The sequence below is a fragment of the Panthera pardus genome, unplaced genomic scaffold, assembly GCF_024362965.1.
Source record: "Panthera pardus isolate Hobbes unplaced genomic scaffold, ASM2436296v1 HiC_scaffold_20, whole genome shotgun sequence".
NCBI classification, from domain to species: domain Eukaryota; kingdom Metazoa; phylum Chordata; class Mammalia; order Carnivora; family Felidae; genus Panthera; species Panthera pardus.
Genome location: NW_026526766.1, coordinates 4,607,496 through 4,634,964, shown reverse-complemented (window position 1 = coordinate 4,634,964; position 27,469 = coordinate 4,607,496). Strand labels below are relative to the sequence as shown.

Genomic DNA, 27,469 nt, shown 5'->3' with positions numbered 1-27,469 from the left:
CCGGGTGGCTCAGTCTTTTTTTGGCTCAGGTCATGATCTCCAGGTGGGTGGGATTGAGCTCCTCGTCGGGCTCTGTGCTGACGGCACACAGCCTGCTTGGGGTTCCCTCTCTCTCTCTCTCTCTCTCTCTCTGCCCCTCCCCTGCTCACACGGGCTCTCTCTCTCCCATAAAATAAAATGAGTAAACTTTAAAAAAAAATGGGAATGCTACAAAAAAAATCCACTCTACTTCTGCCTGATTTCTTCCTAATTATTCAAAGGCCAGGAATCCATAATCATTTCTTAGCCCACTGTATGTTGAGGGTCCCGCGTCCCCTCAGGAAGGTCGCCCCTCCGTGTGTCCGCAGCTGGGTCTCCTGGGCATTGAGCAGCTAGGACCCAAGTCTGCTGGCCTCAGTCTAAGGGCCGGCTTGTCCCTGCAGGTCCCGAGAGATTTCCCGGGGTCCTACGGGGTGCTGAGCTCCCTCCGCGTCCCAGAACGCTCACCAGTGGGTGCTGTTTGCTTAGAGGCCAGTCATTTCAGTCAAGGGCGTGTGGAGCCGTGACTGCCCTTGGTGGGGCCTGGTGTGTGGACCTCGATGGGACCTCACAGGGACACGGGCTGCTTGCAGGGGTCAGACCTCCATCAGGATAGGGATGTGTTCCCAGGGGGCAAGGCCTGTGCTCTGGATGCTGGGCCTGGTGAAACATTTCTCAGAAGGCTGACTTAGCCTGCAGTCCGGATGGTCCACACACATTCCCCGACCGTCTCTTTGTGCCCCTGCTGTGTGATGCCCAGGTACATGCTGGTGACCCAAACAGCACGACATCGTCCCGTGTGGTCTCTGTTTCATGACGTTTCCCCGTACTGGGGAGTCAGAATCCTGAATGCTCGACAGAGTAGCTGGAAGGAAGAGACAGGGCTGTGTTGATCTGGAAGGAAGGGAAGGGCGTCTTGGCATAGGACGAGATGTTACACTGAGATCCGAAGGGCTGACAAAGACGGGGGAGTCCTGAGGCATGGCAGTGCCTGTGCAAAGGCCCTGAGGCAGCTGAGAGAAAGGGTTGGGTAGCTGAGGTCAGAAGGGTCAGGGGACTAGACCAACGTGACCTAGTTCCAAGGCCATCAAGCCATGCGTGGGTCTTCAAATTTAAATCAATTAAAATTAAGTAAAATCAAGAATCTAGTTCCTTAGTTCTCAGAGCTACATTTTAAGTGGTCAGTGGCCATATGCGCTAAAGGCCACCACGATGGACAGCACAGATCTAGAACATTCCATCACCACGGAAAGTTATATTGGGCAGCCCTGGGTAGAACATATACAGCGTTTTAGGTGGCAGGAGAATGTCCTGTTTTATTCTGAGCGCCGTCTTCCACTGTGCAAGGTTCTGGCCTGGGACACGGTGTAGCCTGATCGCTGTGCAAAGATTGCCTTGGTAGTCTGGAAGGTGATGGGGGGGAAATGGGAGGGGCGGTGGGAGGGAGGTGAGGGGCAGATAAGAGAGAGGTGAGGGGGCGGTGGGCGGGAGGTGGGGCTGGCTGAGAAGTGGACAGCCACAGTCAGAGTCTAACTCTAACCTGCACTCCCCTCGTAGACTCCAGACTCCCTAGGGGGCAACGTGTTTACAGCAGACCTGTCCCCCAGGTGCAGGGTGCGGGGTCTCCAGGGGCCACAAGGGCCTGTCACAGCTGCGAGACGAAAGGTCCTTCGGGCCCGCCTGGATGCAAGACGCATTTGCTGACCAAGGCTCGGAAGCGACCGTAGGCTGAACGTTCACAGAAATTTTTATTTGCATCCAGCCACAAGCTCCAAACATGGATAAGTCAGATCCTGTGCCTTGGGTGGGATTCCAGGCCCTCCTTCTTGGTCTGGGAGCAATTTCTCAAGCCCACAGCCGCATGCTTTGTCAGGCCCTCTGCTTGGTCGGGATTCGACTGCCTCCTGACTGCTTTTGTTAACCCACATGTGATTGTGTGAAAACGGAGCGTGCTTTCGTGTCTGCAGTGCTGAGGCTTCTGGAAGCTGGCCTTGGCTTCTCCAGGGCACAGAAACACGCAGCTGCAGATGCTCACTGGCAAAGCGGGCGTGTGTGCACACGTGTGTGCCTCGCGTGCGTGTCTGTGCGTGCAAGCCGTGCCTGGGCCGTGGGAAAGAAGCAGGGGGCCACGGCGAGCTGGGCCCCTCTCCCCGTGGGGGCCGCCTGGGTGCTGCCACCTGCTCAGAGCAGCCGTGTGAGCCTGGTGTGGCTGGAGGGCACCCCGGGATCGGATGCGGCCCCAGCATCCCGCTGTGGCCGGCGCACCCCCCGGCTGTCGGCGGGACACGAGGGCTCAGCGCACGGCACGCACCCAGGAAGCAGTGGCAGGAGGCCTGTGCTGTTTGTCATTCTTCCCGGGTGCGACCATCCGCGTGTGCCTCAGTCCCAGGCGTCCAGACCTCAGCAGCCCCTTGGGGACAGGATCCTAGCGAATGGCCCCCGCCAGTCATTGCAGCCCAATTCTCTGGTTCTGTAGTGCGGTTTTCTTTCTTCCTGGGCTACAGCTCTTGCACAAAAGGGGACTCACTCTACCCTTCCTTTCCGCTCCCCGGCCTCCTCGTGACGGAAGGAATTGGCCTGGCCATGCCACACTTGTTGTTCCGTGTGCTTTTTTTGCCGAACTCCAGGGAGTGTCACTATTTGGCCATATGTGGCTTAAATCATACCAAAAAAAGTGTTGGTTGCTGAATGGACTCTATGAGCTCTTTCTTTTAATCCGGTTAGCATTTATGACGCCCCAGCATCTATAAAATCACCAGCAGGGGGAAATGGCTGGCAGGCCAGTCCTTCGGTGAGAGAACCGCTTCGTCTCTTCCGAGCAAACCGGGACCTGGGAATTAGGCACACGTGTAGACAGCGTTTGTGTTCGGATATACTCTGGCATCTGCCAGTAGTCAGTTTTTAACAGATACATAGTGGGTGGTGGGTATCGACAGAGAAAGACCCCTGAGCGAAAAGCCTACGTAGGAGAGAAAACACAGAAGACGTGATTTACACCAGGAGAGTTTGCCTGAAGTTTGCCCACGCCAAACGACCGTCAGGGTTCGGACGGAAGCCGGCCTAGGACTCCTGGGTTACGGTGCTGGGCTAACCCAGGAGTGGATATATACCAGGAGCTTAGATTCCTTGCCACGTTAGACACACTGCTTATTACTGGCGAGGTCACTAGCATTTTTGTCATTGTCACTGTTATTGTCGTGACATTTACAAGAGCATACGTTTGCCCCAGAAACCCTTTGGTCTTGTGCTCCAAGGCTGTATTTGAAGTGGAGAGGTAACACGTCTGGGGTTTTGTCAAATCAGTACTTTGGGATGTGTGTGGGAAGCGGGTAATTTCTGAGGGCCCAGGAGGAGAATTCCAAGCTCTCCCCGCTTGAGGATACGTTGCAATTGTAGGTGATCTCAAGGGCATCCTAAATCACAGGGCAGGAGTCCAGGCTGCCCCCTGCTATTTGCAGGTGCTGCGCTCCGGTGCCGACCCGAAGTCTCCCGGGACAGAGGGAACGGAACAGTCAGCAGAGATCACAGATCACGGTGTTGGCCTGGCCCTGAGCCCTGTTGTCTCTGTCTCCTGAGCTTTGGGCTCCTGAGTCCTGTAGGGCATGTGGATTGATTAGGTATGCGTTGGGTACGCTTCTGGAACTTCTGGTGTGGTGTGTGTGTGTGTGTGTGTGTGTGTGTGTGTGTTCATGCCCCTGACCCTTTGTGAGTCTGTGGGTGTCGCCCGGTGCAGGTATAGGCTTGTGGGGCCAGCTCCTTCCTTCCTCAGTCCCTCTGCAGTAGCTTCCGAGGGCTGTCCTACCAAAGGATCACAGGCTAGGTGTCTCAAATGACAGAAACCGGCTCCCAGTTCTGGAGTCAGATGTCCCAAATCAGGGTGTCTGCGGGGGCGGGGGCGGGGGGGTGGGGTGGGGTTGTTCCTTTGGGGTCTCTGAAGGAGAGAGTGTCCCGGGCTTCTCTCCCAGCCGCTGGTGGCGCCCGCAGCCCGCGGACTTCCTAGGCTTGTGGCCGCGTCTCTCCCGTCCCTGCCTCTTGTCGTGTGGTCTTCCCTGCGCATCCGTGTCCACATGTCCCTCTTCCGATAAGGACAAGAGCCATTGGACTAGGGCCCACCCATGTGATCCCCTCTTAACCTGATTGCATCGGCAGTGACCCTATTTCCAAATAAGGGCACGGTCACAGGTTCCAACCCGTGTCGTTGGGGCCACCGTTCACCCTCCTCCAAATGCGCAGAAACGCTCACGTACTTTTCTGCATTTCTCAGGCCCTTCGGGTTCCTTTGCTCCTGTTTCCCGTGTTCTCTGACTCCCACCTTTGCGCATCTCACCACCCCCCATCCTGTCCCTGTGGCTCTTCTGCTCAGCCATCCTCCCCCCCCCACCCCAACCTGTAGCTGGCTCTGTGCAGACTGCTAGACAGCTCAGCGGGAGTGTCTGAGCGGAGTGACCCCTCGCCCCTGCCCCCGGCTGATTTATGGAGCTGTAAATACTTCCCCTGGAGAAGAGCGGCTTTATGTCCTCCGTGTGCTCCTCAGGGTCCCCTCCTCACCTGCCCTGCCAGGCAGCTTGTCTGTTGTATTTCCCACCAGTCAAAGCCCTGTGACCTTGTGACCCCTGGTGCATAAGGCTTTCCTTATCTCCTTCCCAGACCAGTCAGCGTGGCCTGGTAAACAGGCCGCTTCTCAAACACCTAAGTAATTTGACCGAGTGGGAAAACGTGGGGATGGTCAGTTGGGAGAAAAAGACCATCCATCACTGATCCGACTCTGAGGCGGGAGTGCTGGCCCATAATAACGGGCTCTCCTGTTACCTCTGCTCTTGGCATGTCGTTCCTGCTTGGACTCAAGTCCGGTGTCCGGAGTTAGGGGTGAGCAGAGAGCTGGCCCCGGGAACAGGGGTGCGGAATCCATTAGCATCGTTGTTAAAGTTCCCCCGCTGTGCAGAGGGGAAACCCTCTTGGATAATTAGAAGGGAAGACTTCTGTTCTGCCTCTAACACTGTGGGGTGCTGACTGATCCAAGTTAGCCAGATTCTCAGTCGCCGGGGTCTGGCCCCTCCTGGCCTGTTCTGTCGTGTCCGGAGTGGTTTGGAATGGTCCTAAAAGGAAGCCTTGTGAGCTGGAGGAAAGCTGAGCAAAGATTAGTACAAACGCCGTATTTTGCACAAAAGGGAAGTGAAGCCAGGAGTTTAAATGGGAGCCTGTGAACTAACCCCAAAGGCCAACACAACACTGTGCTTCCTCTTCAGAGAACTTTCTTTCTGGCTTTGATCTTGGCCTCCAGAGCATTAATGATGGTTACGATGGTGGACCAAACTAACTTGCGCCCCCCCCCCCCCCCCGCCACTTAAATTACATACAAGTGCTCAATAAAAATTAGTAGAAGATGTAAGTGCTTACGTGCACTTGCGAAGAGAGATGGAGACATGACCAGGAGCCAGGAATGGGGAGGAAGCTGAGTTGTGGCCGCCCTGGGCTGCCAGGGCACGAGCCACTTGAGGTGGTCCTACTCTGTTTGCAGCCTTGGAGAATGTCCCCATGGTTTAGTTTATCTGAGACAAAGAGTGGTGTTTTGCAGGTGTCGTGCACTTATGATGCGGGCTCCCCAACACGTGTCCCCCATGTGGCTGTGGACACATCCGTGGGCTCCAGAGTAAAAGGAACACCAGTAAGGCGTGCACACGTTGGCAAATGCTGGAGACAGGCAAAAGGCTCTGCGGATGCCTCAAATCCTCCAAGCACTGAGGCTGGAGGAGTATCCCCAGACGCAAATGCGACACTGGAGAGAATAGCCAAGAGAGGGAAAATGCTGATTGCGATCATGTGAATAAATTCCTTAGCTTTACTGACATCACTTGGAATTGGAGGGATGACATTTCCTTCAATCAGGAGAAATAAGAGGTTGAGACAGAAATCGAATTCGGCCTCAGGAAAGTGAAAGAACTTACATTTCTTGTGCCCTATGTAAGGCCTCTGAATGGTCATCGAGGCTCAGCCGCAGCAGGAACCTTGGGTTTCAGCGTCAAACCAGGAAGGAACCTGTGGGGTCCAGGGAACTGAGTGTGGTAGGTAAGCGATTGGCAGCAGGCGAGGAGACCTAGGGGCTGCAGTCCTCGCCTCAGCCCTGGCCCGAGGGGGCGAACACAGAAGACGCTACCGTGAAAAACAAGACGTGGACCACCCCCCAGGAAACCCGGTTTACATGCTGGGAATGTTGTGGGGGGGAATCCCAGGCCCAAGAGTTAACGTGAAGACTTGGCATTGACTGTTGCAGGAACCTAGTCCCCAAGGGGTTCCCACAGAAAACCCACCCTGTAGTGGAAAATTACAAGGCACACTCGGAGAGGCTTGGGATGCGTGGTGAGCTAGTAAACAAGGAAGCCAGAGGGATGAAAAATAAAGGAAGAAAAGGCAGTGGTGGATTTGAAAACCAAAGAGGCTGTCTAGAAATAAAAAATTGTAGCCGGAGAAATGAGAAACTTAATGGGCAGATCAAGGAGCAAGAGGGTGCCCAGCTGGAGATTAAAAGGAGCTAGGGAATATCAAAGCAGCGAAACACACAGAGAAACTACATATGGGAGGAAATTCGGCATCTATGCAGAAGCAGATTTCAGAGGAGGAATAAAGGGAAATGGAGGAACGATATTTCATGAGGTATTGGTGGAGAATTTTACAGAATTGGTGGAATCGGGAATGGTACTGAAGCCCATTAAGTCTATATACAGATAAATCCACAGCTAGAGATACGTGGGAGTGGTAAAGATAGAGGGGAAACATGAAAAGCAGCCTAAGAGGGGGAACATCAGATTACCCACAAATGAACAAGAACCAGCCTGATTTCTGCAGTAAACTCAGAAGCCAGAAGATGGCAGTGTAAGTGCCAGGCCAGAATTCCATACCCAGCTAAACTATTACTCAAGTGTGAAAGTCATGGGTAACTCTTAGACCAAGACCGAGGGTGTTTACAACCTCAGTCCTTTACCCAAAGACCAAGTATGATTCAGGATGAGCTCAGCTGAGCCCAGAGGAAGGGTGCAGTACAAGCCACATAAGCAAGGAAAAGCACTTGGTTAACAGATCAGCAAGTCTAAATAAACTCTGAGAGTAAAAATCATAAATAATAATGACCGCTGGGGCTTAGATATCCAGTATAACTGAACACCGGGAAGCAGTAACTCAAAACTGGTTGGTGGGCATGTGGTTGCATGTCTGAGCATTTCATGGCACTTGTATTTGGTCGCATTTGGAGGAAACTTTGCCAAATTAGGTCTGCCTGTAAAAAATAGGTAAGTTAGCTGCCTACTACATGTTTTAGACAAGTAAAGGGGAAAAAGAAAAATTTAAAAAATCAATCAAGTAGAAAACAGGAAAGGCAGATTAAAATGAAAATGAAATGAGAAATAAAATACAAAATGGAAACATTCAAAATAAAACTTGCCAGTTAAAAAACTCACGGTTCATATGTAAAGATTCATCAATTAACATGTTAAATTATATGCTGTTTACAGGATTCGTTTCTAAGGTATAATCATAAAAATGGTTTTAAAAATTAAAAATACAGTGCAGGACTATGTTAATCAAGAGTACCCTACATCAGGGGTGCCTGGGTGGCTCAGTCGGTTGAGCATCCGACTCCGGCTCAGGTCGTGATCTCACGGTTGGTGAGTTTGAGCCCCGCGTCGGGCTCTGTGCTGACAGCTCAGAGCCTGGAGCCTGCTTCGGGTTCTGTGTCTCCCTCCTCGGCTTGCACTCTGTCTCTCTCTTCCTCAAAATAAATAATTAAAATTAAAAAAAAAAAAGAGTACCCTACCTCAAAATCAGACAAAATGGGCTTTTAGACAAAAGCGTTAGACAGTATATAAAGACTAGCTGATGCCATAAACCTGAAGTTTATTGCACCCAGTAACATAGTTTCCAATATGTAAACACACCTTCACAGAGTTACTAATAGCCATGTGACAAATACAGAGTCCGTGAACACACATGTCATCGAAAGTAATAGATGAGCCTATTAACACTTTGAAAAACTTAACAAGTTTAATCTAATGCCCATATGTAAATCCCTGCACTGAGCGGTTAGAGAAAACACATTCTTATTGGTAAAATGTGGAACGCTACCCTAGGTATTGAGTCCGTGCTAGGCCGTAAAGCAAATATCGGTGGTGTCGAAGAATCATCATCACGTAGACCGGGTTCTATGACAACAGTGTGGTAAGCACGCTTTCAATAACTTGGAACTATTATAATGGAAGAAAATATTATAATGGAAGTTGGAAGATATTTGGGTCTGGCCGACCAACCGTATGGAGATTAAATAACTCATTAGATGGCTGAAGAAGAAGTGGAAGGGAATCTGCACACTGAATGCTTATATTAGAAAAGGAAAAAGAAAATTTATGAATGGCAGTAGTTAGAGCAACAGTGCAAAGGTTTGAACAGACGGCTGCGGAAGGAGAGGCCAGTGGCCAGTAACCTTTCCAAGACACTCCAGCTCATGGTACATTCTTCCTTTTTTTTTGTTTTGAATGTGTATTTATTTTTGAGAGAAAAGGCAAACATATGCTATTCGGGGAGGAGCAGACAGATGGGGGGAGACAGAGGATCCAACATGGGCTCTGCACTGACTGCAGAGAGCCCAGCTAGGGCTCGAACTCCTGGGCCGTGAGATCATGACCTGAGCCAAAGCCGGTCGCTTAACTGACAGAGCCACCCAGGAGCCCCATCTCAGGACACATTCTTAAGATGGAGAGTGAAACAACCCTATTTCAGATTCATCAGGTTGGCAAATGTTCTTTGGCCCCTGAACACAAATGTTGACATAGTCGAAGGGGAAACAACTCGATTGACGTTGATGGTGAACGCGGATGGTTTCGGGCACCCTTGAGACTTACATAAGTGAGAGATTTCAAAGCCCCGTGACATCACTCTTGCATCCGGGTGGACACTTTCAAGGAATTCTTGTATGTGTGCACGATGAGACGTGTGTACAGGTGGTGATTAAGCCCTAACAAAAATGTGGGAGCAATTTACTGCCCTGCATTTGAGAAAAGGATAAAGAAACTATGGTTGGTTTGTACAGTGAAATATTACACAGTCATTAAAATAAATGAGCATCAACAAAAATAAATCCCAAGCTGACTTTGAATGGGGAAAAAAAACTAACAAAGTGATCTTTCAGGGAAAATTTCTAAAAATATAAAACAGTAGAAATGTGCATTGGCCTGGTGCATAACCAGTTTTCAAGAAACAGGGAAATGTGGGTTTTAGATGCATTCTAGAATGTGTAATTTTTTTTAACAGTGTTCTAAATCAAATATGGCAAAATGTTAGCATAAATGTTAATGTTTTGTACACAGGTATCTATTACATTAATATTTGTAGTTTTGTGTGTTTGTACCATTTCAGTATTTAAAATTGTTAAATTAAAAAGAACTAATATTGGGGAGTGCCTGGGTGGCTCAGTCAGTTAAGCATCTGACTCTCGGTTTCAGCTTAGGTCACGATCTCATGGGTTCATGAGTTCGAGCCCCAAGTTGGGTCCCGTGATGACAGCATGGAGCTTGCTTGGGATTCTCTCTCTCTCCCTCTCTCTCTACCCCTCCCTCGGGTGTGCTCTCTCTCTTTCGCTCTCCCTCTCCCTCAAAATAAATAAGGTTTAAAAAATTATTTTAAAAAATAATATTGAGCAAAACAACTAGGCAAAAGGAGATGTGAGTGGTATGAATCTTGAAAGCAAAAAGGCCACACTATTGCTATTTGAAGAAGAAGAGATCTGCACGGAAAATCCAGGACAGTCGACTCAGAAACTGTTAGAGCTAGCAAGATAGTTCAGTAAAGGGGCAAGATAAAAGCAAAATATACACAGTGGACAGAAGAGAAAGATGCCCCTGGAACCTGTGACGTGTTGTTACTTTTCACGGTGCAGGGATTTGCAGATGGGATTAAGTTAAGGATTTTGAGATGGGAAATGATCCTGGATGATCCAGGCGATTGCATTCGCAGAGGTCCTTATAAAGGCAGGCCGGCCGGTGACAGTTACTAGTTGGAGATGTGGTGATGGGGGCAGAGGTGGGGCTAAACGCAAGGGAAGTACCACGAGCCAGGGCATGTGTCGCCTCCAGACGCTGCAAAAGCAAGGACAGAGACTCCCAGAGCCTGCAGAAGGAACAAAGCCCTGTCACTACCTGGGTGTTAGGACTTCTGACTTCCAGAACTGTGAAACAAGAAATTGGCACGGTTTACCCCACTAAGTCTGTGCTAACTTGTTACAGCAGCAGTGGGAAGTCGATGTAGAAATCTAAGAGTCGTCCTCCACGCCTTCTTAAACCACTAAGCCTCCTTTAAACTACTTAGATAGAAATGAAAACAGTTCACACACCAGTGACAAGAATTACAGGATACCTAAAAAACTACCTAAAAATACACGTGAAGGTCTGTAGGAAGAAAAAGCATGACAAAGAGATGTCCTAAATGAGGGAGAAGGCCCGAGACTGAGACATAGAGCATGCTTTCTCCCTGTTGTCTAGAGGGCGGTTTTTACAAATCATCTCTAAACGCAACGCTTTCTCCATCAACACCCCAGGCTTGAAATCAAACTTACCGGGGTGATTCTAAATTGAATCTGGACAAGAAGTAGCCATGAAGTTGAGAAACATGCCCCAAAAAAGTCACATTTTGTTATTCTTGATGTCAAAACTTACTAACTTATTTCAGTTACCGTAATTTAACCATTATGTGACTCTGCCATAGCATCAGGCCAAGATCGGTGCTGTGGGGGAGCAAGGTTAGAAATGAATAGAGGCTGTTTTAGATGGGGCGGCCGGGGGAACACCGTCCGTGGACATGACCTTTTGGCAGAGACTTGACCCTGGAGAAACAGCAGAGATCTGGGGACAGGGTGTTCTGGTTGACTGCAAGATGAGGGACCAGCTGGGTGTGTTTCTGGAAGAGTAAGGGACCCCCCCTCCCCCCCCCCCCCCCGCTGCTTCCAGTAGAGGAAGAGTATGGGAAGGCTAGAGAAAATTCCAGAAGCATTGATACCATGGATATCAGCTGTTCACCATGACGTCTTAATTTCTTCCCAAAGGCTGTTTTAGGCACTCACCTAGGGAGGGTACTATGAGTTTAGTAAGTTACCATGGTATCTACCTATGGTTTTGGTCTCTCTAAGCTTCTGGTAGAGGCAGATATAAGACCCATGTCGAGGCAAGGATGCCGTCCGTGGAGATTCTGCCCTGTCCGTTCCCAGCTAGATGAGGCTTTCGTACGCCTTCGCATCCAGAACCTCCAGGGGTTGGTGCTGGACATACAGACACGTTCTTTCCAGTCCTGATGCTCTCCTCCAACAATGCTTCATCTTGGGGTTGTCTCTGGTCTGTGCTGACTTTGTTCTTGGATGGGTTTGGTTCATCCCAAGAGAAACCGTAGCTTCTCTTTGTCCTCTGCGTTTTTAAGCAGGTGTCCCTGGTCCTGACTACACACTTAGAGCTTTTGACGAATGCCATTGTCCAGACCCCTCCTGGGTCCTGGTTACCGCGGGTCTTCTTGTAAGCTCCCAGGTGGCTCCAGTGTGAAGAGCTGAGCTCCCTGGTTTAGATGGTGGAGGGTCAAGAAGAATTGGTTGAGAACTCCACATGCGGGCTGGATCACTGCACCGGATTCTCCTTTGCTTTCTGCCAACTGAGGAGGGTGTGGCTTCAGGGGTGAGGGTTCATCTGTTGCCAGTGAAGGGGATCTGGAAAAACTGGACACCTCAGGCCCGGAAGAAATCGGTGGTGGCCTCACCCCTGGATTCCAGCAAATCTGAGGGTGGTTGCCAGCACCTGGGGAAGGATGCTTTCGACAGAGTGGCCCCTCCCCCACACCTGACGCTTCCATCAACCCCACCGTCCCCCCCACTTTTACCTGGTTTGTCCGACCTGGTCTCACCTTCCCCGTCCCTCCTCAGGAGCATTTGCTGACCCAGGACCACACTTGTGGTGTCGTGCGACCATCAGCACACTTCCTTTCCAAACATTTTTAGCACCCCACGGGGAGACCCCATACCCATTGAGAGTCACTCTGTAAGTTCCCCATCCCCAGCCTCTGGCAACCACTCACCTGCTTTCTGCTTCTATAGGTTCACCTGATCTGGATATTTCATAGAAACAGACAGAGCCAAGAGTGCTCGAGTGATGAAGTCAATGGCGTAAGGTGTTTGCTTCCAGCACATACGCGTCTCTTCAGGCCACGTTAGCTATTATGGCTGAAGCATCTAAAAAGGAAATACTGGCACCATCTCTGAATTAGGCCTTGTTCTGACTCCAGTAGATGGTCTCACGGCACCTTGCCGGGTGGGGTGGGGTAACACCCCGCCCTCCGTGTCCTTGCACGGGGCAGGAGAGGCAGGAGTTCATGTTCCCTACTCTGACTTCTCAGAAAGGAGCCTTCTTGGGGAACACCGAAAGACTCATTGTCAATCAACAGTGCAGGAGAAGCTGTCGGCGGGCAGGGTGAAGAATTATTCCGTGTTTCCGTACCTATTCGATGGGAAAAAAAAGATATTCTGGAGAAGCAGATACTGGCTTCTCCTCAAGTCTCCTCGGTGGTTCAAAAGGAACGATCCCCTTGACCTTCCTCTCTGACGTCTTCCCCCACTTCCCTCCCTTTCTAGATGAATGTATCCGTGTTGAAGAAGATCCTCCTGTATCTTTCAGGAGACGCAGCCCCGGCTGGCGGAGCTGTCCCAGGTGGATGTGTGCGAACGTCCTAAAAGTGGAGGGAGGCCGTGGGAGAAGTACCATCAACCTGGTCCCCTAGAGGGAGGAGATGAGAGCCAGTCGTGACCATCATGTCCCGGCCCCCAGATCCCCAGGGCCTGCTCCTTGTAGATGTTTTTGCTGATCAGCCCAGAGTCGCCGATGCTCCTGTTCTACCCGAATACAGACCCGTTGGCCGTGCCTGCTGGGAAGCTACGGTTTGTCACCGGGCTTTGGAGAAACTGTCATCAGTTTCTCCCATCAGGGGAGATGGGAGTTCAGCTCACGCCCAAAAGAGAGCACTGTGATTTTAATGTGTCATTTGCTATCTCCCATTCCGGCTTGATGACCACTTTATATGCCCTCCCGGTGCATTCATGTTATGCAAACCTTGACGAAGCATTTGAATATCAAGCAACTTGGAAGTTTCCTTCCTATGAAACCCTCCGATTAAGCTGGGCTCTGGCCAGAACACCGTGACGTGGTGTCTTTATCCTAATCAGGGCGGTCCAGATTGTGTCGAAGTGACCGCTGCAGACTGTCAGATCGCATCGGGTTTAGTGTCCAAAAGACTCAGGGTCTAAGGTGGGAGCCGCGGGAACCAGGGTTCCCCCAGCCCAGCTTGTGCAGTTGCATTTATGAAGAGTGTACGTCCAAATGCCACCCTGCTTGGTCCGGCCTGTCTTTTCAGGGGGTTGTTCCACATTCCAGCTTTGTGTCCCTCCACGAGAATTCTCACCTGCAACTTACTTCAGTGCACTGAAGAAAGGGTTGGCTAGGAGAGAATCAAGGTAGAAGCTTGATGTGCTTAATGATGTGGTTAATGATGATTACTGCTAATTAGTGACAAAGACCTTTACAAACAGCTATGCATCCACTCTCCCTTGTGAAGTAAGACCATCCCTTCGTCTTAAAACCCACAGCCTCCCCTCCCCCTGCTGCCCCCTGCCACACAACATCTAGGGGCCACCATCCATCCTGTGAAATGTACCCCAAGGGCCCACTAGAAATCCTGTCATTTGTCATCCAATTAAGGCAGTCCTAACAGATTTCAAACTCACTGCTTAAAAAAAGCGTAGGAACCCAAAGATTCAGAACATGAATGTATTTTGTGGTCATTTTCAGATTGCTCAATTATATTCCTTTGGTCTGAAGCGAGTTCATCTCGTGATTGACCGTCTTGTCTGTCGAGCCTTAGTTTTGTTTTTTTTTTTTACGTGTTGACAGAATTTAGCAGTGCACGTCCATCTCGAGTAATCTCTCAGTTCCTGACCACACCAGGCACGTACACGCACACACACACACACACACACACACACCCCTCTCCTCTGCCATCTGTTTCACTTCCTCTTGTTCACCAGCTGAGAATCCCGTCCCTGGATGGGTTGAGCCCAACTGTCCAGCCCCACTCGTGCTGCACCCCGGGCACTGTCAGGCCTGCTCTCGCTCCCGCGTGGGGCTGTGCCCGGGTCCCCTGCTCCTGCCCGGGGTGCCGTGGGACAGAGCCTTCGGCAGCACTCGGCCTAGACACCTTTGTTCTGTCCCGGCCAGGGATTAGCTCATTTTTCAGTGTGTGTCTGTTTTGTGATGGATTTTTCCTCATCGAAGCTTTGAGGTGCTGTGGCCAGAAGGGGGATGGCCTTTCCGAGTGCAATTACATCATGAGTCCCCGAGGTTGGATTAAGATCTAGGGTTTGCAGAGAGAAACACAGCTGATCTTCATTTTCGGGTTCCGTATTTTCGAGTTCACCCACTGCCTAACGTGTACGTGTAACCCCAAATCGGTACTCCTGGCGCACTGGGGGCATTTAGGTGTGCCCAGAGCCGTGAACATTTAGAGTTTTCCAATGCACATGTTCCTAGCTGAGGCCCAAGAAGGCAAGACCCGTCTAATTGTCCCAGCTTATACTGTAAACAAGGGTACTTTTTGGGGTCTATATAGTCTTTTTTTCCCCTGCACTTTTGTGCTTTGTGTTGGTGATTTCGCAGCTTAGTTTTTTTAAACGTTTATTCATTTTGAGAGAGAGAGAGAGAGAGAGAGTGCAAGTAGGGGAGGGGCAGAGAGGGAGGGAGCCACAGAATCCGAAGCAGGCTCCAGGCTTTGAGCTGTCAGCACAGAGCCCGACGTGTGGCTCGAACCCATGAACTGTGAGATCATGACCTGAGCCGAAACAGGACGCTCAACCGACTGAGCCACCCAGGCGCCCTGGTGATTTTGCAGTTCAAAATCCCCCCGGGGACAGTGCTGAAGGGCGGCCTAGCGTTCCTAAACACCAGAAGGCTGTGATGTGCCTCGTGGTAGGAAACCACGTGTTAGATAAGCTTCTTTCAGGCATGAGTTAACAGCAGCGTCAGCCGTGGTCTCGATGTCAGTGAATCAACAATATGTGTTAATAAGGCGTCTTTAAGCGGAAACACACAGAAAATGAGGTTATGCCACGATTGATGAAAATACTGCGATCAGAGGCCCGAAGGAACCTGACGCTGTATTTCCCCGGGGGCGATGGTTCAGTGTTTGCTGATGCATGTCTCTCAGAACATTCTAGAATGTAATCCCCACCAGTGACAGGAACGGACTGTATTCATGAGAGAAAATGGAAGGCTTCCTCGCAGGCAGCCCTTTCTTCCAGCCCTCGCTCAGCTTTGCCGTTTTGTGACCGCTCTCTCCCCTGCAGGCTACTTTCTGAATTTTCTGGAGCCGGTGAACAACATCACCATAGTGCAAGGCCAGACGGCCATCCTGCACTGCAAGGTGGCCGGAAACCCGCCCCCCACCGTGCGGTGGCTGAAGAACGATGCCCCGGTCGTGCAGGAGCCGAGGCGCGTCATCATCCGCAAGACGGAGTACGGTTCTCGGCTTCGCATCCAAGATCTGGACACGACAGACACGGGCTACTACCAGTGCGTGGCCACCAACGGGGTGAAGACCATTACCGCCACCGGCGTCCTGTTCGTAGCGGCTCGGTGAGTCGGGGCGGCCCAGGCGTGTGGTTATCAGCCGGCGGCGCTCGCAGCCACGGAGCAGGAGATTGCTTTGCAGCCTGAAACCGAACACGCACGAGCCAGCAGAGAGGAAATCCATAAAACCATTCCCCCGGGGCCTTTCCCATTGTGCACGAGGTCCCGGCTTAACCTGTTAGCCATTTACTAGTCGTAAAGGAAAACAGACACAGATGGAGTGGTCTGTAAACCTGGAGTGCAGAAAATAACCCCAGACACAAAGGTGAGCTTCGAGGCGTAGGGGGAAGGCCGTGCGCCGGGTGGGGGAGGCCGGCCTCGCGCACCGAGATGGGGACACGGACACCCGCAGAAGCCCGGGCCCAGCTGAGAGGCAGAAGCCAGAGCGGAGCGCATTGATGGTTCCACACACTTGTGCCCGTCCGAGGTGGGGGGTGGGAAATCACACGACCGGAGGGGACGCTTCCTCTCTCATCCCAGTTGTGAGATGTTCCCCACAGTGCCCCAGCCCTGTCACACAGGCTCCAGACCATCTGGGCCCCTGTTAGTAACCAGATCTTGTGAGTCAAGGTTGGATGAGCTGAGAGAGAGAGAGAGAGAGACAGGGAAGACAGCAAAAACCCCAAAAATCCCTCTAGACGTTTCTGCACACACAGAGAGCGTCTCTTCCATATTTTGTGGTTTTTCATCGTCCCTGCCGTATAATCTTGGGCAGCAGCAAAGCCTGGGGCCCGAGGACGGCTCACCACAAATGAGTGCATTGGGCTGTGGCTGCCTTTACCATTGGCTGGTTTGGAAAAAAGTTTTATTCCAAATTATAAAGCATTAATAGCCTATCTTTTTTTTTTTTTTTTCCTTTTTAGGTCCAACACACAGCCCAAATCATAACTTTCAGTAAGTATCTGTTTTCCTCGAACCATTTTCTCATTCCCTGAGGGTTTCCGTTATGTAAGAATCCGGGTTTTTCAATCCAGCAAGCACATGTCTTTGCCGAATTTGCTGGACGCTGGCTGGACTTCACACAGGGATGGCGACGTCCTGGCCTCGGGCCGGAACACTTCTGTTTTCCGTGGCTCAGGGTGAGGGAGGAATGTCTCAGAGCAACGGTTGCTCGTTCCTTTCCGTGACCGTGACCCTACAAGGCTGGAGGGCGTGTGTGGGAGTACAGGCCAGGTTGCTGGGGCCACCCAGGACCCGGGCGTCCCGAGCACATTGGGAAACGGGGAGGCCGTTCCCACGGAAATCCCAGCACCGCCCCCAACCGCGTCACCTGCTGTGGTGTTCGATGCGTGTGGCCATCGTCCGGGGCACAGCTGTGAGTCTTTGGAGAAGATGTCTGCGATTTCAAAGTGATTTCAAAAATATTGAAATTATTTTTTTATACTTGTAAACTTTATATAAACATTCTATAATGCAAACAGACACTATCGGGAAATAAGATACAAAATATAATTTATATGTAATCATAATGTAATTCTTAAACATGTAAATATCAACTATAGTCACATTTTATATAAAAATTTCAGCAATATTTTTGCATTTATTTTTTTCTCATTTTTAATTAAGGATCCATTTTAATTAAGGATGCATTTAATGAAGGATCAACCATTCAGGCCATTCTGGTCCAGTGAAAGTTTCCCCGGCCCACCCCCAGCTCGGCCCCCAGGATCATCTCTCCCACTGGGTGGGTGCCAGATAAGGCCTGTCCGAGCATTTAGCACACGCGTGTATCTGGAGAGTGGCTTCCTCTGGCTGCTGTGCACTTTTTTACCTAAAGGATATCACATTGGACATGTTTGATGCCCAGGACGTCAGTATATTTTAAACTTCCCGGGTTGTCCTTCTCCCTCTCTCTGTCCCGGGAGAAGCGTGTGATATTCCCCCAGTGATGAGAATTTCCCTTGACCCACATCCACCGCGGCCTCCCTGTGTGTGTCCCGAGGCTGGCTGGTGTTTCTCTGGGGGACATTCTGAAGCGTAGACACGCAGGGGCCCAGGATCACCTTTGATCGGTGATCTTGCCGAGTAGGTGTGCGCGGGTTCCTTCCCTGCCACGAAGGGAGGACCCGTTTCTCCCTAACTTCCAAGGTGATTCCCATAAATCTCCTCGTTGTTGCTACTCTGAAGGAGGAAGACTGGTATCGACCACTTTATTTTCCCTGTCACCAGTGAGGTTTGCTCGCTGTTTCTGGACACTCATGTTTCCACTCTGTCACCTGTCTCCCTGTCTTTGGCCACTGCCCTCACATTGTTCCTTCGTGATTTTTAGTTGATCACATAGAAATTAAAATTTTTCTGTCACTTATCAGTAGTCACCAGTAATTTTAAGGTGTTTGTATCAGGTCTTAAAGAACACCCCAATTTCCTTGAAGAATTCCCATGGTGTTTTTGATTGGAATTACAATGAACTGTAGGATAAAGTTGGTGGAAATTAACATCTAAATTGAATTGTTGTGTCAAGGACCATTTTCTTCATGCTTTGAGATGCTCTTTTCTTCCCTGACATTTTATTAGGAAAAATTTCAAGCATATGGAAAAGCAGAAAGGATCTGACGATGAACATGGGATCCATATACCCACCAACCAGACCCTGCCGTTTACATACACTTCACTGTGCTAACCTTATCACCCGTCTCTCCATCATCAATCCATCTTATTTGTTTAATGTGTTTCATGATCAGTTATAGGTATTTGTGTATCTGTACGTAAATATTGCAGCGGGGAAATCATTGACAAGAGTTCAGTGACTGTGTCCTAGTCTTGTTTCTTCTTTTGGAGTTAAAACTTACGGGGCGCCTGGGTGGCTCAGTCGGTTAAGCGTCCGACTTCAGCTCTCGGTTTGTGAGTTCGAGCCCCGTGTCAGGCTCTGTGCTGACGGCTCAGAACCTGGAGCCTGCTTCAGATTCTGTGTCTCCCCTCTCTCTCTCTCTGACCCTTCTCCACTCACACTCTGTCTCTGTCTGTCTCTCTCTTGAGAATAAATAGACATTAAAAAAAAAAAACTTACATACAATGAAACACGCAGATCTTAAGTATCCCATTAATAAGGTCCAGCGAATGCCAAAAAATCTCTGCGGTGCAAACCCCATGTCCAGGCACAGAACATTCCTATCACTCTAGAAAGTTCCATCATGCAGCTTCTTAGGCAACTCACTTCCTCCTCGGGCAACCACTGTTCTGTTTTGTTTTGTTTTGTTTTGTTCTTTTTTCTACCATGGACTTATTTTATGTGTTCTGGAACTTCATAGAAATGAAATCCTACAGCACATAGCCACTTAAGGCTGGCTTCTTTCACTTAAAAACGTTTTTGAGATTTATTTGTGCTGTGCCTGTATCGATAGACCACTGCTTTTTTTTTTTTTTTTTGCTGAAGAATGTTCCACAGTATAACCATACTGGTTGGTTTACCCACTCTTCTGTTGATGGATGCCTACGTAGTTTGCATCTTTTGACTATTTGGAGAAAGGTCCTAAGGATAGTCTCATCCACGTTTTGGTGGACATACATTTTAATTTGTGTTAGGTGAATACCTGGGAGGAGTGTGGCTCACAGGGTATTTGTGTGCTGAGTTTTGTAAAAAATACCAGACTTCTCCTTACAAGAAGAGAAAGACGCATCAGAACTCTCTCTCTCTGCCGTGTGAGGACACAACGACAAGGCGGCCATCTGCAAGCCAGGGGCTGAAGAGGCCAGCACTTTGATACTGAACTTGTCAGCCTCCGGAACTATGAGAAGTCAGGTTACCCCATCTGGGCCATTTGTCACAGCAGCCTAAGCTGACACATACATCCGCCTTACTCCCGGACCGTGTCTTTTCGATCTCCTGGCCATTGTCTTTTTATTCTTCCATCCGGATTTTTGTCAGTTTGTGTTTTATGAGAGTTGCATAGAAATCCAGTTTTTGCTGTTACTTTTTCAGACACAGAGGTGACTGTGTAGTTTCTCTCCTTTGAACATACTATGTTGCATAGTAGAACTCCTTGAGTTGGGGAGCTTTACAGTTCTAGCCTGAAATCCCTCGGTTGGGGGTAGTTATTCTTTCAGGAGGCTGCTGAATTGATCTGCTGCGTTGTGGTGGCAGATGACCTTCTGTAATCGGGCACCTGGTGGTCGGGGGTACCCACGCTTGACCATGATCACGGGTCTCTAGACCAACCTCCGCCTCCTTGTGGCATCTCTGGAAGTTAACCAAAACCAAGACAGAAAGAGGGGGAAATCAGTGGGCTTAAGCCAGATGTGTCCACACGTTCTCCATTTTCGTCCCTGGAGTGTCACCCGCTCTTCCCACCTGTGACTCCTCTCTTGGGCCATTTCCCGAGGCTCTTTCCTTGTTGGACAAGCGGGGTGCTGGGGCCTCCAAGTGGGGAGCTGAGCGGTGAGTAATAGCGGAGCCTTGGCCGATCCCCGAGTGCCGCGGGTCAGCGTTGGGACGTGCTGCTGTCCGGAAACACGAGCAGGGATGGCCGCAGTGACTCCCATCCAAGGTCACGCCCCCAGCTGCTGCCCGCACGCACCCACACGCCCAGACTCTGGAGGTTCGCCGGACAGCGGTTCATGTGTGTCGGGGGAGGTAGAGGGATTTACTACCGTTAAAACATTGCTCTTCCTTTCATCTTTTTGGAGGGAGGGTGTGGAGGGTGTGTATATGGGGAACAAAGCCTTTCAGAACAGGCTGTTAGCCCACAGACGCAGGTTCAAAGACAGGGTTATTATAGCTTACTCAGGTAGCAGCCTGGGGAACGTGAGGGGATTAATGTAACACTTGTGTGTCTCACGTTTCATATGTGGGTTTCATTTTTATCTGCTCTCTTAAATAAAAGTGGCTCGTGTTCATGACTACAGACCCATACGCACACCACGGGGTAGCCCGGTGGCATGGCCGCACGGTGGCGGGGTGGCCCCCGACACCTGCACGTGAGAGCTTCCGTGTGTCCTGCGTTGCTGTCCCGGGCCGAGTTCGTGGGCCACAAAGTGTGTGCACGCGTAATGGGCTTCAACAAACACTGCTTAATGGAAGATGTGTTGTTGTTCTGGACAAATACAGTTTACGTTCGTTATTGGCCCCTGGGAAACCGTCTTCCTTGGGGCTGCGTCCTGAGCCCCTTTATTTTCTTACTTCGCAAACTGCAGGTGGCTCTGAGGCTTCGGCTACTCACCACCCAAATGCTCGTGGCCCTGGAATCCCCACTTTCAGGCCCCCAACCTCAGCCATGGGCATCTCCAGGCGGGTGACTCAGAGGCACCCCACGGTTGGCGTGTCTAAACAGAACTCGGCTGTCTGCTCCCTCCAACTGCTTCCACTGGTATTTTTAGGGAACTGTCATAACCGAGTTCAAACTTTATCCTAATTACGGGAAAATAGCACTATGAAAAAAAACACAAAAGCTGAGACTGCCAAGCCAGTGATTAAAAATGACTTCAGGAGAAACCAAGCTGCCTTAACCGTCGGTAAGTAAACTAGCTCAGGCAGAAGGCTGACGCAGAGCATTTGATGTTAAAGCCATTAAACCACCGACCTAATCAAACTGAGTTGTTGGGAGGAGAGAAGCGAGCCTGATTTGTTTTTTTTTTTTCCTCCGTGACTTCTCATTAACGATAGGTTCCATTTCTTGGAAAACGTAACTCCTGGAATCCCACAGCGCGGAACTTGAATAAAAGATAGAAAGGTAGTTCATTTTAAGAGTGTACGATGTGGGTAACGAGTGACTGAAGAGATCATCGTGGGTAAAGTAGTTAGAGAACGCGCACACTCTCCTTCATTCAGACCACGCAGGCGACACAGACGAAGACGTTTGCGCTTTAGCGGCAACGAGAGTATTAGCGCTGGACATGTAGTAACACATTTAATGCTCCCACTTAGTCTTTTGTTTTCACTTAAGCCCATGCATTAGCTGGTATGCCCTATGATGCGTGGATGAATGCTTTTTACACACCGACCTCCAAAGTCATCCAAGGAAATACCAACCTTCCAAGGTTTGCCCGGGAGGGGTCAGCCCCGTGAACACAGTAGAGGAGAATTACACTTACTTCTCGGTAAACCGGCAACGGCGGAGCCGCCGTCTCTCCGCCTCTGGACGCCGCGTGTGATCCTGGCCTTAGAGAGGGCCACGGCAGAAGTGAGTATTTCTAACAGGTGCTGCAGACTTGAGTTTGTATGACATGAATGACAACGAAGGAAACAGACAAACGCTAAAAATTCCTGCCATGGGGTGCTTACATCCTCTGGGGAGACCCTTGGGTCTGGCTTCTTTCATGGAATGTAATATCCGAATGATTGTTCCTGTGGTTTATTCCTGTTTATTGGTGATAACTATTCTGTTTTATGAAGATACTACAATACGTTTATTCACCTGTTGATGGAAGTTTGGGTTCCACTTCGGGGCAGTTACAATTAAGGCTGCTATGAACGTTCGTGTTCGAGTATTTTTGTGAGCATGTTTTCATCTGCCTAGAATGCATCCTGGCCGTGCGATTACTGGGTCAGATGATAATGTGTACCTAAGGCATAAGGAATCGCCAGACTCTTCCCCAGAGTGGTCTTTCCATTTTCACACTGCCACCAGCAGTGTGTGAACGTTCCAATTATTCCACGTCCACGCCGTGTGGCCTCATACGATTTTAGCCATTCATCATCTTGTGTTGTGATGATTCACGATGGTTTAACTTACATTTTCCCATCACCAAAAGCGGGCCGTCTTTTCAGGCCACACTTTTGTGAAGTGTCTGTTAGGCTTTTGTCCAGTTTTACTGTGGTATCTTCCTATTTAGGTATGGGAGTTCTTTATATATTCTGTATATGATTCCTTTGTCAAATATGTAAAATGTCTTCTCCCAGTCTGTGGTTTGCTTTTTTATTTTTGTAGTGCTGTCTTTTGATGAGCAGGAAGATTTAATTCTGGTAAGTCTGTCATTTTTTTTTTCTTTTATGCATCGTGTCTGAGAAATCTTTGCCTTTCCTTGTCTCAATACTATAAAGACATTCTCCTGTGTTTTCTTCTATAAATGCTATGGTTTTAGCTTTTATGGTTAGGTCTGTGATCTATCTCAAAAGCAATTTTTGTGTACAGTAAGAGTTATGGGTTCAGGTTTATTTTTTCCGTACAAATATCCAGTTCTTCCAGTATTGTTTTTGAAACGATTGTATGGTCCTCCTCAAATGCCTTAGTGCCTTTATTGAAAATCAGTTGACCACAGGTGAGCGTCTATTTTGAGATTCTGTATCGCGTCCTGTTGCCCTGTCCTTATATCCCAACGTGACATTGTCTCGACAGTTGCAACGCGGTAAATCGTACAATCAGATGGTGTAAATGCACCCTCATTCTTCCTCTCTTTCGTGATTGTTGTGGCCATTCTAGTACCTTTGCATTTGCAAGTAAATTCTAGAACCAGTTTGTCAATTTCTACAAAAGCATGTGCTGGGATTTTTTTTTTTTTTAACTTTTCATTTTGAAATAACTTCAAATGAACAGAAAAGTTCCACGAAGAGTAATACGTAGTCCCAGATCTCTTTCCCCAGGCTTATCCCTTCTCATTTGATTTATCACTTGCCCGTGCATGTTTGTAAGTGTTACTTTTCCTGGGCCAGTTGAGAAGCGGTTGCATTCATCACACCCTTTTCCCCTTAATACTTCTGTGCGTGTTTCCTAAGATCAACCGTATTTCCTTACAGAACAACAGCTTCAAATTCAGAGTGTATGTCAGATTGGCATCACTCTCCAGTTGCCTTCATGGCCTCAGTGATTCTGTGGAGACCCCCTCCCTGGGACAGAATGCCCCCCATATTGCTTTAGTGAGGAACAGTTCCTCAGCCTTTCACGACATCGAAATGTTTGACACGTGCAAGGCAGTTATTGTACAGAACGTCCCTGGATTGGGATTTGGCTGATGTTTATGATGTGATGACTATGATGTTAGTTTCTGGCCATGCATTTTTTACTTAAAAGCGGATCGAGTGATGTTTCCTTTTCAGGGTCTTGTATCTGGAGGTACATGATGTCAGTCTGCCCCTTACTGGTGCTGTAATTGTGCCCACTCGGTTCTTTTCTTTTTTTAAAAAATTTTCTCATGATAGAGTTATTTTTCACTGCATAAGTGAAACTAATTTGTAAGAAAATCCTGCTAGGATTTCGATGGGTGGGATGGCACGTTGGGAGAATTGACTCCTTAAAGCCATTGAATGGTCCACCCTGTGGATATGGTAGATATTTCTATTTCTGTCCCTTTTCTTTCTCTCTACAGTGTTTTGACGTTTTAAGTGTGGAGGTCTTCTATGTATTTTATTAGGTTTTACTCCTAAGTATCTCACCATTTTGAAGCGTATAATCCAATGGTGCTAAGCACATTCACACTCTTATGTGGCTGTCTGTCCTCACCATCCAATTTCAGAACTTTTTCATCTTTCCAAACTGAAACTCTGTATCCATTAAACAATGGCACCCAATTTTCCCTTCCCCCTAATTCTTAGCAACCACAATTCTACTTCCTGTCTCTATGAATCTGACTACTCTCTTGTGTGCTTTTAACACGATTGTAAATGACATTTTAAAAAACTTTCATTTGCTAATTGTTAAGTATAGGAAAACGATTGTATTGACTTAGTCCTACGGTTTTACTAAATCTGTACTAGTTTTAGTAGTTTAAATTTTTTTTTAATGTTTACTTTTCTTTGAGAGATAGAGAGAGTACAGGTGGGGGAGAGGTAGAGGGAGAGAGGGAGACACAGAATCCGCAGCAGGCTCCAGGCTCTGAGCTGTCAGCACAGAGCCCGATGCGGGGCTCAAACCCACAAACTGCGAGATCATGACCTGAGCCAAAGTCGGGTGCTTAACGCACTGAGCCACCCAGGCGCCCCTGTTTTTAGTAGTTTAAAAATATATTCCTCACAGGGGCACCTGGGTGGCTCAGTCGGTTGGGCATCTCACTTCGGCTGAGGTCATGATCTCGCAATTCATGGGTTCGAGCCCCGCATCGGGCTCTGTGCTGACAGCTCAGAGTCTGGAGCCTGCTTCGGATTCTGTGTCTCCCTCTCTCTCTCTGCCCCTTCCCCACTTGTGCGCTCTCTCTCTATCTCTCTCTCTCTCTCTAAAAAAATGAATAAACGTTATAAAAATTTAAAATATATATATATGTATACATATTACTTAGCATCTCCTATGTAAATTATGATATCAGCTGAGAGTGAAAGCAGTTTTATTTCTTTCTAGTCTGTAAGTCATTTATCCAAATACCATTTACGTGTCTGTTTATCAGTGGATGGATGATTGATTATCTCCTGATCATAATGGTTAAGATTTCCACAGCAATTTGGATAAAATTGGTAAGAACAGACAGGTTTGTCTTTTTTTGATGTCTGTGGGGAAAGTGTTCTGTATTTCCCCATTAAGTAGCATATTCACTGTAGGCTTCCGATAGATGCCCTTTTGATTAGATTAAGAAAGCGACTGTTGAGACTTTGGGTAATGAGTGAGGGTTGACTTTTGTCAACTGCCCTTTCCCTATCAACCGAGATTATTCCATGGTTTCCCTCTTTGTCTCTGTGCTTTCGGTGACTGGTTTTTAAATGTTGAAATAACCTTGTATTCTTGGTTAGCGCAGTGCGTTCATTACCCAAGTCTCTGTTATCAAAAAGAGAATAAATAAAATATAAAAAATAAAAAACTTTGCTGGGTCCAATTTGTTTTGGTTTTGTGAAGCATGGTGCCCATTTGGTCAAGGGCATTTTGGTCTATAATGTCCTTGGGCATCCCTGTCAGGCATTAGTATCATTTTACCTTGTAAAGTAAATTAGGAAGTATCTTACTCCTTTATGTTCTGAAAGAGTTTGTGTAAAATTGCTGTTTCTTTCTTAAATGTTTAACAGAAGTCACCAGTTTCTATTGTTTGGGGCTGGGGTTTTAATCGTGGGGAGGTTTTTTAATTATAATTTCAAATTTCCTTAAGACGTTTAGGTCTATTCTGAGTTTTTATTTCCGTTTCCATTAATTTTAGTGTATTGTGTTTTTCAAGGAGTTTGCCATATTTTTCTAAGTTATTGGATCTGTGTTCACATATTTGTTCATAATATTTCTTATTATCTTTTAACATCTTGTAGAGTCTTTAGTGATGCCCCCTTTAGCAATCATGATATCGGTAATGTGTGTTTTTCTCTTTTTCTTGATCAGTTTTTCTAGGTATGAGCAATTCCGTTACTTTGTTTGGAGAACCAACTTTTGGCTTTATTGATTTTTCTGTTGTTTCTTTTCTATTTTATTAATTTCTGCTCTCATCGTTAGTATTTTCTAATTACTTCAGGCTTAACTTGGTATTCTTTTTCCAACTTGTTAAGATACAAAAGCTTGTCTACGCATTTAAAGCTATAAATTTCTCTTTAATTACTGTTGTAGCTGCATTTCACAATTTTTAGTAGCCTGTTTTCATTTTTCATATTTTATATTTTCATATTTCATTTAAAATCCCATTTAATTTTCCTGGGTTCCTGGGTGGCTCAGTCAGTTAAGCATCCCAACTCTTGATGTTGGCTCAGGTCAAGGTTTCGTGAACCATGAGATCGAGCCCAGCATCTGCACAGAGCCTGGATGGGATTCTGTCTCTCTCTCTGCCCCTCCCCCTCTCGTTCTCTCTAAATAAATAAATAAATAAATAAACTTTAAAAAATAAAATAAAATACCATTTAATTTTTCTTGTATTTTATTTTTTGAGCCCAAGGATTATTTGGAAATGGGCTCTTCAATTTTAAAATATTTGCAGAGTTTCTAAATAGGTTCTTGTTACTGATTTCTAATTTAACTCAACGTGATCTGAGATTTGTGGCTCTAGTTCTATTAACTTTATTGTGATTGATTTTACGGCAAGAATATGGTCGGTCTGGGTGAATGTGTCATGCGCACTGAAGCACCCATGCTGTCTCATTGAGTATATTGTTCTCCAGACGCCCATTAGGTCAAGGGGGGTGGCCAGCGTTTCCACTGTTGTTTCTTCACTGATTTTTTGTCTAGTTTGATTAACTACTGACAGACAGGTGTTAATATTTCAACTATAATTGTGCATTTTTCTGTTTTGTCCTCTAGTCCTGTCACTTCTTGTTTATGTTTTGTTGTGTTGTTTTAGATGTTTATTTTGAGAGCGAGAGCGAGTGGGAGACAGAGAGAGAGAGAAGGAAAAAGCATGATCAGGGGAGGTGCAGAGAGAGAGAGAGAGAGAGAGAGAGAGCGAGAGATAATCCCCAGCAGGCTCCACAGTGTCAGAAAAGGGCCCCACGCGGGACTCGATCTTATGAACCGTGAGATCATGACCTGAGCCGAAATCAAGAGTCAGACGCTTGAGCGACTGAGCCCCCCAGGCATCCCTTGCTCATATATTTTGAAGCTCTGAAATTAGATGTATTCGTATTTATATCTTTTTGGTTAACAGACCCTTCTGTTTGAAAGATGTTTCTGCTGAGTGTGGAATTGCAGGTTCACGATTTATTTTCTGTGCTGGTGCGTGGAAGCTGTCACCCTGTTTTGTGTTGTTTCCGATGAGGGGCCAGCCATGATTTGTCGTGTTGCTCTGCCTCTATTTATCTTAGGTTTTGCGCAGGTTGACTGTGATGTGAGCAGGTGTGATTTCCTCGGTGTTATCCCACTCGCTCTTCGCTGACATTGCTTAGTCTGTTACTGTTTTTTTAATCAACTCTGGAAAAATGTTGGGGATTATTTCTTCAAACCTTTTTCCTGACCCCTTGCGTCTGTCTTCTCCTGGGGCTTGAAGGCACATCAGTT

At 48.0% G+C, this 27,469-nt stretch overlaps 1 protein-coding gene across 1 annotated transcript in view; it reads left to right on the top strand.

Moving 5' to 3' along the window:
- Window positions 1–27,469, top strand: part of ROR2 (receptor tyrosine kinase like orphan receptor 2) — a 191,224-nt gene that overhangs the window by 146,592 nt on the left and 17,163 nt on the right. Inside the window, exons 3-4 of the mRNA XM_053907744.1 lie at window positions 15,428–15,710; window positions 16,569–16,604. Of these exons, the coding sequence (XP_053763719.1) occupies window positions 15,428–15,710; window positions 16,569–16,604 (319 nt within the window). The remainder of the gene's footprint in view (window positions 1–15,427; window positions 15,711–16,568; window positions 16,605–27,469) is intronic.